Below are 15,749 nucleotides of genomic sequence, written 5' to 3'. Positions count from 1 at the left end.
AATCTTGTATACAAAAAATTATTTAATAATTTTTTATTTTTTTTTAACACAACACGTCTTTATGTCACGTTCATAGTATTTGTTTTGGTAACACTGAATTAACGCCTACATTCAAGTCGAACCCACATTTTCTGATTTAAAATTCGTCTGACATTTTTTTTTGTCTTAACACGTGTTTTTGTGATTGTTTAGTAATTTTACAATAATAATGACTAAAAAATCGTTGAAAAGAAAAAGAGAAGCTAAAGAAGAAAATGAAGTGCAAAATGAAATTGAAGAATTACCACCAGCAAAGCGAATGTCAGATGAACCTACTCCGAAAAAGGTTTATTTCTAACCTATAAAATTTATTTAACATAAAATAAGATAGAAATAGAAAGCTAAGAAATAGTTCATTTTTCGCTACTAAAAAATTTATTTTCTATTAAAATGTTTAATTTTTCAATGTTTAAACATAAATTTCTGTTATAGACAAAATGGATAAATAGACAACGAGTTTTAGTATTCGCTTCTCGAGGAATTGGCTTTAGACATCGACATTTAATGGATGATATTAAAAAATTAATGCCACACCATCGAACAGAGGCAAAAATGGAGAAAACGAAAAATTTGCAAGTTATTAATGAAATGTGCGAAATGAAGAATTGTAATAAGACAATTCTTTTTGAAGGCCGACAAAAAAGAGATCTGTACATGTGGTTCTCTAATGTTCCCGATGGTCCCTGTGCTAAGTTTCTAGTTGAAAATAGTGAGTTTTTTCAAAAAAGGAAAAAATTTTTTTTTTATTTTAATTTCTATTAATGTTATTAAATTTTATTTCAGTCTACACAATGGGAGAATTGAAAATGACTGGAAATTGTTTGAAAGGATCACGTCCTTTGCTCTCCTTCGATGAGAATTTCAGTAAAAAACCACAGTTTGCACTTTTAAAGGAACTCTTAACACAAATATTCGGTGTGCCCAATCAACATCCAAAAAGTCAACCGTTCTTTGATCATGTTTATACGTTTAGTATCCTTGATAATAGGATATGGTTCAGAAATTATCAAATTTTAACCGAAGACGGTGGATTGGCAGAAATAGGGCCACGTTTTGTTTTAAATCCTGTGAAAATATTCTCCGAAAGTTTCGGCGGTGAGACACTTTGGAATAATCCCGATTACATTTCCCCTGCGAAGGTAAGAAAGAAGAAATTTCTTATATTAATTGCAAATAAATAGTAATAATAATAAAATTAATTTCTGTTCTATTTACGTTTATTATTGAATTTTACAGTTCCGTCAGGCTTTCAAGAAACGAGCAGCAGGAAAATATGAAAATCGAATAGAACAAAAAATTATTCAAAAGGCGAATAAAATGGAGAAGACGTATGCTCTTAATCCAACAGATGAAATTTTCAAAGGTGATATATTGGCAAAGGCAACGGAAATTGAAGAGGAGGAAAATACAGGAGAGAAAACAAAAATAACCCCGAAAATTACTAAAAAAGTAAGAAAATTCAAAAAGACCAAAAAGCCAGGTAAATGAATTAAGATTTGTAATATAAAGACCACTTTTTTATTTTATAATAAAAAATCAAGTTTACAATATATCGCTGGGTGTCAATTTAATACAAAAAATATTTATAAATAAGCAGAGTTTAAAATTCGCAAAATATTCTTTAGAAATTTGTATTTTCTAACATTTTCAATTAAAAGTATTATAATTTTTTCTTTCATTTTTTTCAAATTACTAGCACTTCTAATCTGAAAAATTAAAATTTTCAAACCCTGCTTAAAAATAATTATAAAATAATTGCAATTAATCGAAGGAAATTTTACAAATTAATAATAAACACAGAATATTCTAATAAATTCGATTACAATTTGAATATATATAAACTATTTTCAAGTAATAAAAAAAAGGATTTAATAAGTATGATGAAACTGCAAAATACACGGCAGTACATAGCCTTACAATAATTTCTTCGTAATATACGTTAAAAAGTGGTAAATAGGCAAAAAATTGCTTTCAGTGCTTGTGTTCACACACAATTTGAATGTGTATACATAGTATAAAAATTAATCATATTTTTTTTTGTAAATAGATATTTAAAAAATAAACGCACTTTACGTATAAATAACTTTGATTAAAAATAGTTTTGTAGATGGAATTCGAAAAAAATTTAATTCCTCTTTTTGTGATTTTTGTGCTAAAAAGTGTTTCGTGCAATCACAACTATCAATATATATTTTTTAGATTAAAAAATGAACTTTTTTTTATTTTCGTTCCACTTTTTTAAAAATATTCAAAAATATTCCATTATATTCAAAATCACACAAAGCAATATTTTGATGAAAAAAAATAATTCCGTGCCTGTATGATAATTATTAATTACTTTGTACGTTAAATAGACGCAAGCATCTGCTTGACTTGTTTTCTCTTTTTAAATTTCATTTTCGTATACATATTCGATTATAAAAACCTTCTTTCTCATAAGGCAAAATTGGTAAAAAGTAATTAAGTATTTAAAAAGGTAAATAATTCCTAAGTATTATAATTATTCTTAATCTTCTTAATTATCAAGACTTATTAAATTAATGAAAAATTCTGAGATGAGATCATGAAATGTTTACGAAATTTTTCGAGAATGAGAAACTAACAAAGAAAAAATGAATCCGCTACTTTTTATAAATAAGAAGAGTGAAAATTTACAGAACTAAAATATTCTGTCAATTATAATTGATCTTCATATAAATGATTTCAATTTTATGAATAACTTGAAAGAGAACAAATGTTTCTTCTCAAAAATTCAGAAATACTTAGTACAAAAAAATTAGGCAAAAATGTTTAAAAATTGATATGTTGGGAAATTGGAAAACTTACCTTGGAAGCAACATAAAAAACGGATTTTATATAAAAAAAATTCTTATTGATTCATTGGAGCTAACTCGTGTGATTGTTGACCATTTGTATTTGTACTTTGTCCAAGTTGAGCCAAACCGGATTCTCGCCATTTTCCATTTTCTCCATTTAGATTTTTGTCTTCGCAAATGCAGAGGAACAGCGTGTCGATAATTGTCTAGAACGGAAAATGGTTATTTTTAGCAAAAATTATCTTCGTTTGCAAAATTACTAGCAAACAAAACAAAGAAAATATTTGTTTAATATGTAATTAATAACATAACGAACAGTATTTAGGCCTTTTTGTTATAAAACAATAATAACAAAGAAACAAATTGAAGTTAAAAAGTAATAATTAATAACATAAACCGTTATTTAGGTCTTTGTTACAAAATAATAATAACAAAGAAAACAATTGAAATTAAAAAGTAAAAATTGAAGTTCAAAACTAAAAATTAAAATCATAAAGTAAAAATTGCAATTAGAAACTAAAAATTAAAATTAGAAACTAAAAGTTAAAATTAAAAAGTAAAAATAGAAATAAGATGAAATAGAAATAGAATTAAAAAAATAATTCAATTAAACTCACCTCGTAAAGTGAAATGACGCAATGTGCGATGAAAAAGGCAAACAGGCAAATGACAAATACCGGCGCTGCATAAAAATAGAGTCGAGTATTGTGTTTTAGAAAAAGTAAACCAATACTTCCAGTAGCGGCGGTCACGAAACATTTTCCCAAAAAGAGAATAAAGTCTCCCACGCTGTTGATCACTGCAATTTGAACTGCATTGCTGACAATTGTAGCAAAAGCCTTTTTTTAAAAAAGAGAAATTTTTTTTATTAGAAACCAAAAAAACAATGTGTAATTAAATAATTAAGAAATGTCAAAAAAAAAAAAAAAGAAAATCACTTACTACTCTCGCAGATTTACAAAAATTTGTCCCCTCTATTGCCACCACAGTGTAGGCATTGTGATTCATAAAACGAATAAACTTCTCCAAACAGTAAAAACAACAAATACAACATTTTAGGCCACATTGAGCGCAAGGTGAAGTTTCTTTCGTTTTTTCGAATCTGAAAATTGGATTTTTATATTACATTTTATATTACATACAATGAATTACAACCAATAAATAATATCAAATAGCATTAATAATATTAAATAGTATTAAATTAAATATTAAAACAATAAAATTACAACAAAATGGAATTGAATTGGATTTTGATATTAAATAGAGTTAAAGAAACAAATAATAAATTATAGTAACAATAGCAAGAATAATATCAATAAAAGTAAGAAGTAAAATAACTAAACAAATTAAAAATAAAAACTTACTTCTGATGCAAGAATGTGAGAATTAAACGTGGCAATTTGAAGAGAGTAATTAGAAATGATCCACAGGCAACGGAACCCAAGTGATAGCAGAATAATGTTCCTAATGCTGAGCAAACTGGTGAAGGACTCGCATCTTTGCCTCTGAAATTTTTTAATTACTTTATTTTTCTGTGAGTGATAAACTAAATTTATATTATTACAAAATACAATTACAGGGCTGGAATAAGTGAAAGTATTTAAAAATACTTTTACATTTTATTAAAACCATAAATTAAATTTTTCATAACTATAAAACATGAACATATCGATAACTCCGAGTTCGGAGTGATTCGACTCGGAGTGATCGATTTTTTTGTTTTATAATCATTAAAGACGACCGAGTGATAAAATCATTATCAATTCAATTATTATTTTTAAGGATTTTGTAACTAAAATTCTTCTTTAAATCGATTATTTTTAATAATTTTCGAAAAAGTTCATTGACAATTTTCAAATCCATTTTTTGTTAACAATATTTAATTTTACGAAAATACAATTATTTCGTAAATTCTTCAATTAAATATAATATTAGAAAATAAAAACTCTAAATAATATAAAAAAAATTTGAATATAAAAAAAATTCAATTATTGATAAAAATTTACGCTATATTACTTTTAATATTAAATTATAATCTAAGGTTCTGAAATTCATTTTTATATCAATTATTATTAGAAAATTCTACTAGAATTCAATTATTTAAATAAAAAAAACAATTTATTGAATAATTAAATATTTCTTAAAATTCAATTCCCATAAAGAATTCGAAAAATTTGATTAAAATTGTATTAAAAATAATTAAAATTCTGCGATGAATTTTATTATTTGTGAAAGTTATTGAATCCCTAAGAAGAATTTTTTTATTTTTGAAAAAACATTTAATTTTTGCGAAGAATATTATTACTCTTGAAAATAATTGAATTTCTTAAATAATTTGTATCTTTTCCAAAATTAAATTTTTTTTTGTGTTTTTAACTAAAATTCTTCTATAAATGCATTATTTTAAATAATTTTTGAAAATGTTCTTTGTGAATTTTCAAATTTATTTGTTTTCAATTCAATTCAATTTAAATATTTATAAAAATAATTTAATTCTTGCGAAGAATTTTATAACAATTTTTAAGTAATTGATTTCATTCACCTAATTTAATTCAACTTCTAACTTAAATAATTAAATTCCTGAAAAATTTTTATTATTTATGAAAATAAATGAATTGTCACGGAGATTTTTACAAACAATTTTTTTAAATAATTGAATTCTGTTTGGAAATTTTATGAAAATCGTAGATATTGAAAATCATTAAATTGCGAAAAGTTTTTAAAAATAATTAAATTTTACAAAAAAATTCTATTAAAATTTTTGCTAATAAATTAATGTCTGTGTGGTATTTTATTAAATTTTTTTTGAAAATAATTGAATTCCTAAAAAGCATTTTATTATTTATTAAAATAATTGAATTTTGCAAAGAATTTTATTAAAATGCCTTAAAATAATTGAATTTTCGGGAATAATTTTGTTATTTATCTTTAATAATTGAATTCTTTCGAAGAATTATTTATGTAAATAATTGAATTTTTGGGAGGAATTTTATTAAAATCTAAAAGAATAATTGAATTATTTCAAAAAGATTTAATTAAAATTGTATTTAAAATAATTGTTTTGTTTCGAACAATTTTATTAAAATATTTTAAAATAATTGAATTCTTCTAAAGAATTAAAAAAAAAATTTTTTTTAAATAATTGAATTTTTTTAGGAATTGAAATTAAATTTTTTGATCAATTCCTGTAAAACTTTATTAAAATTTTGAAAAATAATTGAATTACAGAGAAGAATTTTATTATTTTTGAAAATAATTCAATTATTGCGGAAAAGTTTATTATAATTTTTAAAAAGAATTGAATTTCTGTGAAAAATTTTGATATTTTTGAAAATAATTGAATTATTTATAAGAATTTTATAAACATTGTTTTAAATAATTAATTTTTCCGAAAGATAATAGATATTTTGAAAATTTTATTTTAAATAATTGAATTCTTGTGTAAAACTTTATTTGTGAAAATAATTGAATTTTTCGATTAATAAATTCAAAATAATATTAAAAATAATTGAAATTCTTTAATGAGTTTTATTATTTATGAAAATAACTTTTCGTCTTTTCTCAATCAAATTACGAACTTTACGGACCTTTTTTTAAAAAAACTGACTTTTACGGACTTGAAGCAAATTTACAGACCTAGTTCGAGCCCCGCAATTATAACTGGAATTTGTTTAGAAAATTTACTCTCTATTTAAGAAAAGAAAAAATATTCTCACACTCACCGAAAATACCAGTGGGCAACAGTTCCAGAAATGACCATATTTTGACAAGCACTGATAAATTCTGAAGTCCAAATCAATCCAATAATATAAACCCACCACATGTACTTTACCCAAGTTGAATCTACATATTCGACGAACGTGAAGGCTGAAAATTAACGTAAACAATTTCAATTAGGAAAAATTTTTAATTGAAATTTATAAAATGAAATTTTTCAAATATTAAATTTTAAACATGAACATTTAATATTAACATTTTAAATAATTAATATTAAAAATACAGACAAAATTTATTGAAATAAATTACTTTTATAATTGTCGAGTCCAATATCAAGGACTTTGTGATCGTCTTGAAAATTCCTTCTCGCAATTGCCGATTCATTGAATGTCGAATCGAATATAAAATTATCGTATTCTTTGACTGGTTTTGTACCTGGATAATCTGAAAATATTCAAAAATATTTTATTATCATTTATCAATAGTAAAATAAAATGAAAATTAAAATACGAAAATATTTATATTTGTAATTACTGGCAGTTGCAAGAGACAGAATAACCGCCACCCAGTAAACGAAGAATAATAATAGCGCCACAAATGTCAGCAGAGGTGTGAAAAATAATCCGGGAAGTTCAGCCAAACACTTGGCGCTCTCTTTAAAAAGTATCGTCATGAATCCAATGTGTTTTCGAAGAGTGATAAGCAAAAAGAGCAGTACTACCTGAAATTTCAATTTCCTTTTTAATAATTAATAATTAATCTCTTTAATAATTAATTCATGTTAAATAAATCCTATGAATAAAATAATTAACTATAAAATAAATTTCCAATAAATCACAGAAGGGATTTATAATTTACGAATTTTAATTTGTTATAAACGAGAAAAAAATGAAAATCACGAAAGAAAATTACAGTTATCACTGTGGCAATTATAGAGAAGGCCAAAAATGCCTTTTCATTTCGAACTGATTCCTCAAGGAGTTGTGAATCATCAGTATTATCCAAGTTCTTCTTTATATCAAAATAAGTCCACCACAATAATCCCGTGCCGGCTGAAAATTCAAATTAAATTAAATTAGTTTCATAATAAAAAGCAAAATTAAATTAAAAAAATAAATACGAATTGCTTACCAACGCAGGAGATGCTGACAAGAACCATTATAATCCAAGTTACGACACTCGCCAATAAATGGAAAATTGCAATCGTCAAGAGAGACAAAACTGAAAATTACAAAAAAAAAGAAATGTTTTTTAATTAAAAACGAAAAAATCGAACTAGAAAAGAAATTTCATTTGAATTAAATATAAATTTAATTTTTAAAAAGAGATTTAATCTATAAAATTAGAGATTTTGTTCGCAATTACCAAAAGCGAGGAATGCGAAGGCCAAAATTTCTCTCCAAGTTTTGTACAAATCGCCCAAAACTTGTTCAATCACATCCCATGAATTGAGGACACCGTATAAATTGGAAACAATGGCTCCGGCCGTTTCTTTAACTGCCTTTGGAATACAACGATTTAAAACTGAAATACTGTCGAAAACTGGCAATCTAGGACATGAGCCAGTTTTATTTTTATTATTACTACTATTACATGCACTGAAATTACTGTCGGGGCTATCGTGACATAATTGTGATCCAGTTTCTCTATAAAATTGACAAACATCATTCATTGTATCCAGTTTGCGATCCGGACATTTTTTCACACAAATTTTCAATGAAGTTTTTACATTTTTCACATCCATGAAGAATAGATACCTATCGAGAATAAAAAATCATAAAAAAATATAAATACAATAAATATTCAATAAAATAAATACAATAAAATATAAAACTAATCAATAATTATTTTTATGAAATATAAATACAGGGCTCGGATCGACTTTAAGGCGCAGAAAAAGTCACTTCAGTCGATTAAAAATACAAAAAAAGTCGAAAAAGTCGTTTTATTTAATTCAGTGTTGTCACAAAAATTTTATTTTTTTATTTTCCTGACCTTTCACTGATTTCTAAATTCAATTATTCAAAAGTTGAATAATTTTGTTAAATAAATATTTAAATACTTCTAATTTGTTTTTCTACAGGAAATAAAATTTTTTAAATTTCAATTTAAAACCTTCTGAATACTTTCTAAAAATTACAACTATAGTCCTTCCAAAATTCAATTATTTTCTAGATTTTTAACTAAATTTCATCTCTAAATCAAATACTTAAAAACAAATATTCAATTTTTTAAAATAATTGTTTATTTTAAAAAGTTATTACGGTATAATATTTTTTAAAAATTGTAATAAAGAAATTCTTAAAATTAATTTTTTTTAAATATTAAAAAATAATTTTTGAAAGATAATAGTGTTTTAATTAAATGTATAATTGAAAAATCTTTAAATAATTGAAATTGGATAAAATCTAATAATAATAATTGAAATTTGATAAAACAGGGTTGCCACAAAAATTAAATTTTGTTTTTCCCTTACTTTTCCCTGATTTCCAGACCAAATTTTGACTTTTTCCCTGACCCTAAAGAATATTCGGATTCACTGTAAAAATGATTAGATATGCTCAAAAAAATGTTCAATTATTTATAAGAATATCATAATAAAACATTCTTCAAAATTATTCTCATCATTTCAATCGAATTATTATTTTCTACATTTTTTCACTAAAAATCTTATTTTAAATAAATTATTTTTAATAATTTTTGATAATTAGTTCTTTTGAGAATTTTCAAATTCATTTGTTTACAATTCAATTTTACGAAATTTCGATTATTTTGAAATTCTTCAATTAAATATACATTGGAAAATAAAAATTTAAAATAATTTAATAATATAACTTGAAAAATTTCGAGTAAGCTTTTTGAAAAATTAGTTCCATAGAATTTTTAATTAAAAGTATGAAAAATTCAGATTTTCAAAGATTTTAATTTGAAACCTTTACAAAATTCAATTATTTCTAAAAATTGCAATTATTAGTAACTTCTCCAAAATTCAATTATTATCTAAAAATTTAACTGAAATTAATTTTTAAATCAATTTTTATATTAGAAAATTCTACGAGAATCCAATTTTTTAAATACAGATATAGATAATTATTAAGTAATTGAATGTTTCTTAAAATTGAATTTTTATAGGGTAAGTGCGTCAATTGCTGCGGGTGCTTCAGTTTCTGCGGCATTTTAATAATTTAAGTGAATACATTTGTTCAGGGCACAAATAATTTTGAAATTTTTTTTAAAAATTACTTAACGATGTAAGTTTTAAAATAGATATAGGAAGTATATACCAAAACTTAATATTTATGTATTTTATTTTAATTAAAAGTTGACGTGTTCAAGGTTTTATTTATTTTCATTGCTAACTTTGCTGGCGGTGCAAAAATACCTACATAAAAAAGGCTTTATTATTGTTTTTAGACTTAAAGTGGTTATTACTATGATGATTTTAGATAAAGAAAACCTTGTTTTAAAAGAAAAATTAAACTTTACTTTATTTTTGTCTGTTATTATATTTTATTTTTAAGAGTAGTAATTAACACAGAATTTGGGCTTGATTTAATTTCTGCGCCCTCAGAAAATCAACTAAGACTGGTTACAATAGACTATCTATTTTGAAAAAGAGCAAGAAAAAATTATGAAAATGAAAGAAAAAATGAAGATTATGGAGGAAAAACTAAAGAAAATTTAATAAATACATAAATTAATTAAGGAAGAATTCTGTTATTAAGTTTTAACTAAATGTTTCAAAAATGTGATAATTCAGAAATTATTTGTTACTTTTGTTAATATATGATATATATTTATTTTTAATAAATTTATATTCTATTCAATTAAACATTGATTAAAATCATTGTCCCATTTTGATTTCATAGTAGTTTGCGGTATTATACACATAAACACGAAATTATGCGCAGAAACTGACCCACAGGAATTAAATTCGCGCAGCAACTGATGCGCAGCAACTGACTCAAACGCGCAGAATTAAACGCATTGAATATTATTTTTAATTCATTAAATTTATTAAAATAAATTATATTTTAGAGATGTTATTTATTGTAAACATATCTTAATAACACAAACTACAAATTTAATAAGACATAAGTTCAATTTGATCAATATAAAAATTATATTTTATAGTTAAAAGACGTCTTGACCAAAATACCGCAGGAATTAGTACACTTACCCTACATAATTTTATCAGGAAATTTTTAAATAATTGAGTTCTTTCGACGAATTTTAATAACATTTTTAAAAATAATTACGTGTTTCGAGGAATTCGATTAAAATTGTATTAAAAATAATTGAAATTTTGCAACGAGTTTTATTATTTATGAAAATAATTGAATTATTGCGAAGAATTTTATAACAAAAATTTCAAAAAATTGGAATATTATCAAAATTTTTGTTTATTAATTGAATTCTTTTGGTAAATTTTTTAAAATAGTAGAATATTGAAAATTATTGAATTAAGAAAAAATTTTGAAAATAATTGAAATTTTGCCTTGAATTTTATTAAAATTTTTGAAAATAATTGAATTTTATTACCTTTGAAAATAATTGAATTATTCTTTTCATGAATACTATTATTTATGAGAATAATTGAATTTTGCAATGAATTTTATTAAAATTCCTAAAAATAATTGAATTTTGTCGAGGAATTTTGCTATTCATTTATAGGATAATTGAAATGTTAACGACAATTTTTTTTAAGATTTTTTGAAAATATTTGAATTTCTGCGAAGAATGTTATTAATTTTGAAAATAATTGTATTCTTGAGATAAATATTGTTATTTATGAAAATAATTGAATTTTTTAAAAATTCCTGAATATAACTAAACTGAACTAGACTAAACTTTAAAAAAACTGATGTGAAATTTAGTAAAGTTATATTAGAATTTAATTAATATTCTGAATATTTGATATAATTATACTAAGTTTCTTTAAAATTTAGTACTTCTTATATAAAAATTTCGCTTCGTTGCACTTTTCCCAAGTTTGTAAAATACTTTTACAAAATTTAATAAAGATTCTCTCTCCGTGTAAACATTTAATTTTTTCCAGTACTTTTTATAAAAATCTCTGACTTTTCCCTGACCAATTCTACTTTCCCTGACTTTTCCATGATTTCCCTGACCTGTGGCAACTCTGTAAAATCTATTAAAAATAATTGAAATTTGATAAATAATTTTAAAAATGAAAAAATTTTTGAAAAATATAAAAAAAATTAAATTTTTCTAGAATTTTAATTATAAAATAATATGAACATGTTTTTTCCAAAATTTTATTAGGTCTGAAAAATTAAATTTTTAAGAATTTTAATTTACTTTGTTCGTAGATAATTGATTGTTAAAAAAGTATGATAAAACATTTCTAAGAATTAGTTTTTTAAATATTTTGTTCTGTAATTTTTTGAAAATAATTGAATTTCTTAAAAGCATTTCTGTAAGTTATAGAAAACTAATAAATTTTTTTGAAGATTAATTAAAAATTTTGAACATAATTGTGTTCGCCAAAAGGTTAAAAATAATTTTAAAAAGTTTTAATGTCATTATTTTTTGTGTGTATTTGAATTTTTTGAAATATGTAAGTGAAAATATTGAAATTTTTAAAATTTGAAAAAATTAGAATGGAAAAATTCTAAGAATTTCTTTTTTCTAAAATATTTTAATATAATTTTTAGAAGAAAATTTTCATTAATTTTTATTTTGCAATCATGTTTACAATTTACACTTGAAAATTATTCATTAAAATTTTTGAGAATTTAATTATTTTAAAAATTTACAATTAAAATTCTTAAAAAGTTGATTTTCATAAATTGTAATAAAATACTTTAAAAAAATTAAACCATTTTCAATTAAATTTGACAAAATTTTAATTATTCTACAATTTTTTAATTATACGTATATTTTTAAAATTTTATTATCGTAAAAATTATTTAAATAAATAATTTTGAAAAATTTGTCTAGTTATACTTTTCACACTATAAAAATCGATCATAAGTTGCATTTTATACTAAAAATGTGGTATTTTGTTTGCAACATTTGGAAAAAAAGTCGAAAAGTCGCAATTTTTGAAAATAAGTCGAAAAAAGTCGCATTTTTTGAAAGAAGTCAAAAAAAGTCATAATATCCGAGGTCTGTAAATATTATATAAAATTATAAAAATTCCACCAAACGCAAGGAATGCGAAGGCAAAATTTCGAAAAGAAAACAAAAAGTAAAAATATGTTTTCGAAAAAAAATTAACTCACGGTTTCTCGCTAGTATCCTGACCGGATAATTCCATATTTCCAAATTTAGGATTATTTTTCACTCCGCAGGTGTTTCCGAAACTATCATATCCATTTATTAATCTTATTGGATTTCCATAAACAAAGGCAAACGCAGCGATTAGAATCTAAAAAGTGGAAGTAATTTTAGTTTACTGTGCAAATTGATTTTTTCGGAGCGGGTACAAAATATTACAATAATAATGAATATAATAAAAAAAATACACCTATTCCCTTGAATACAATTTAAATATAAGTAGCTAAAAACTTAAGATTGAAGATAAAAAATATTTAAAATAGCTCCATAATGAATTAATCAATGTAAGAAAATATTTAACAATCAATAACAATTAAAAGTCGTAAAGTAACGCGCGCTCTACTCGACATTAATATTATTTACTATATATAAAAACTTGTGAAAAAAATAAAACTAAAAATACAACGAATTTTCATCGATAATAATAGATTTTAAAATTTACCAAACTTATTAATCAATGATAATTTATTACAATAAAAATAAACGAGAAGGAAAAAGTTTATTGTTGATAATTTTTAGGTTATATTACCATTAGGGACCAAAATAAAATGAAAAGAACGAGCCAAAATATATCGGTACATCCTCGAATGTGTGTAGGTGCAGAACGTTGTTCTTCTTCATCGTCACAACCACAACAACCCATTTTTTTAAACAAACTAAACACGAAGCCGCTCCAATAAACAATGCTGATGGGTGTTTGCAATTTGCTTCTCTTGTTTGTACTTGTCGTCGGCTCTTTCCGTACAATTTCGAGAGTATTCGGAAAAACCCTTTTTAATTTAAAAAAACTCATTCAATCATTTGAACTGTTTTTTTTTTATTTATTTCGATTAGTAATAAAATTTAAAATTGCTTCTAGTCTCTCAATTTAGTTTTTTATTATAGTAAAAAGTTGGAATTTAATTTTAATCATGATTCAGTTGATTGCAATATGATTCACACCTGTCAAGGATTATAAATGAGTTTATTCTTTATTATTAGTTTCTCATCTATACAAGTGCATAATATAACATTCCGTAGTATCAATTTTGTTTTAAATAAAGTGATTTTGATGATATATTAATAATCGATGTATTAATCTGTTCGAAGTTTAAAGTCAGTTGTTAATTGCTTTTTTGTTTCCTAACTTTTTTAAAAAATTTTCTTTTTAAATATTTTCAATTTTAAAATATTGAAAATCATTGAATTCGCAAAGAATTTTATCAAAAAATTTGATAATAATTGAATTCCTTCGAAGAATTATTTTTATTTATGGAAATAATTGAATTCTCGGGATGAATTTTATTAAAATTTTTAAAAATCCTAATTCAATTCTTTTGAAATATTTCTTTGAATTTTTTTTTTTAAATAATGGAGTTTGTTTAAAAATTTTAATTGGAAATTTTGAAAGAAATTGAATTTTATGAAAAAGATTTTTCTTAAAATTGTATTGAAAATAATTGAATTCCTCAGAAGAATTTTATTATTTATAAAAATAATTGAATTCTTGCGAAGAATTTTACTATTTATAAAAATAATATAATTGAATTGTTCCGAATAATTTATTAAAACTTTAGAAAATAAATTAATTTTATGTAAATATTTAAAAATAATATTTTTTATTTATGAAAATTTATTTATTTATTTATTTATTAATAAACGGGTTAAAACATGAAGATATCAATTACTCCGAGTCGAAGACTCGGAGTAATTAAAATAATAAAAATTAAAATAAATAATTAATTAATTAAAATAATAAATTTTTAATTTAATTATGAAATTTTTCTGAGGATTTCAATTATTTATAATACAATTAAAAGTAAATTCCTATAGAAAAATGGAATTATTTTCTTAAATTTTTTGCAAGAATTTAATTACATTTCACGAATATAATAAAATTCTTCGTTGTAATATATCTTGTATCTTCATGTTTTATAAAAATTTTAATTTCCATAAAATTTTTCAAAAAAAAAAAATTTTATTATTTACAAAAATTATAATAAAATTCGTTGCAAGAATTCAATTATTTTCATAAACAATAAAATTCTTCACAGGGTTTCAATTATTTTTAATACAATTTAAAATAAATTTCTCGAAAAATGAAATTATATTCAAAAATTTTTTCCAAGAATTAAATTACATTTCACAAATAATGAAATTCTTCGCTGAAATTCAAAAATTATTAAAATTTACTATTTTAATAAAAGTTCTCAAAAGAATTTCATTATTTAAATAAAATGTAATAAAATTCGTTGCAGGAAATCAATTATTGTTACAAGTAATAAAATTTTTCAAATGAATTCAATTATTTAAAAAAAAATTGATAAAATTCGTATGTTTTAAGAATTCCATTATTTTCATAAATTATAAAATTTTTCTGAGGATTTCAATTATTTATTATACAATTAAAAGTAAATTCCTATAGAAAAATGGAATTATTTTCTTAAATTTTTTGCAAGAATTTTATTACATTTCACGAATATAATAAAATTCTTCGTTGTAATTTAAATATTTTAAAAATCTACTATTTTAATAAAAGTTCTCAAAAAATTCAAGTAATTAAAAAAAAAAAATGTAATAAAATTCGTTGCAAGAATTCAATTTATTATTTTCATAAATAATAAGATTCTTTACATTATTTAAATTATTTAAAAAAAAATTTGAAAAAAGTCATTGCAAGAATTCAATTACTGTCATAAATTAATAAAATTAATAAAATAATTAATAATAATAAATTTAATAATTTATAATTAATAAAATTCTTCACAGGATTTCAATTATTTTTAATAAAATTTTAAGTAAATTCTTTAAAAAATGTAATTATTTTCAAACATTTTATTAAAATTCTTCGAAAGAATTCAATTATTAATTATTTTTAAAAATTCATGCTATAAT

At 22.3% G+C, this 15,749-nt stretch overlaps 2 protein-coding genes across 2 annotated transcripts; one reads left to right on the top strand and one right to left on the bottom strand.

The window, feature by feature from the left end:
* The first annotated feature begins 120 nt into the window (after positions 1-120).
* On the top strand, positions 121-1,589 carry LOC122497817 (ribosome biogenesis protein BRX1 homolog). Its single transcript, XM_043605127.1, has 4 exons — positions 121-325; positions 472-748; positions 823-1,178; positions 1,276-1,589. Exons 1-4 carry the CDS (start codon positions 209-211, stop codon positions 1,525-1,527), a joined length of 1,002 nt encoding a protein of 333 aa, XP_043461062.1. The 5' UTR covers positions 121-208; the 3' UTR covers positions 1,528-1,589.
* Positions 1,590-2,670: 1,081 nt separating this feature from the next.
* On the bottom strand, positions 2,671-13,614 carry LOC122497816 (choline transporter-like 1). Its single transcript, XM_043605126.1, has 12 exons — positions 13,405-13,614; positions 12,821-12,966; positions 7,938-8,329; positions 7,704-7,793; positions 7,485-7,624; positions 7,107-7,293; positions 6,882-7,016; positions 6,578-6,722; positions 4,220-4,360; positions 3,798-3,957; positions 3,473-3,694; positions 2,671-3,061 (listed from the first exon to the last, which is right to left on the bottom strand). Exons 1-12 carry the CDS (start codon positions 13,516-13,518, stop codon positions 2,909-2,911), a joined length of 2,025 nt encoding a protein of 674 aa, XP_043461061.1. The 5' UTR covers positions 13,519-13,614; the 3' UTR covers positions 2,671-2,908.
* Positions 13,615-15,749: the final 2,135 nt, after the last annotated feature.

This window comes from Leptopilina heterotoma, unplaced genomic scaffold (genome assembly GCF_015476425.1).
Source record: "Leptopilina heterotoma isolate Lh14 unplaced genomic scaffold, ASM1547642v1 Lhet_14, whole genome shotgun sequence".
NCBI lineage: Eukaryota > Metazoa > Arthropoda > Insecta > Hymenoptera > Figitidae > Leptopilina > Leptopilina heterotoma.
This window is presented reverse-complemented; position numbering and strand designations above follow the sequence as displayed.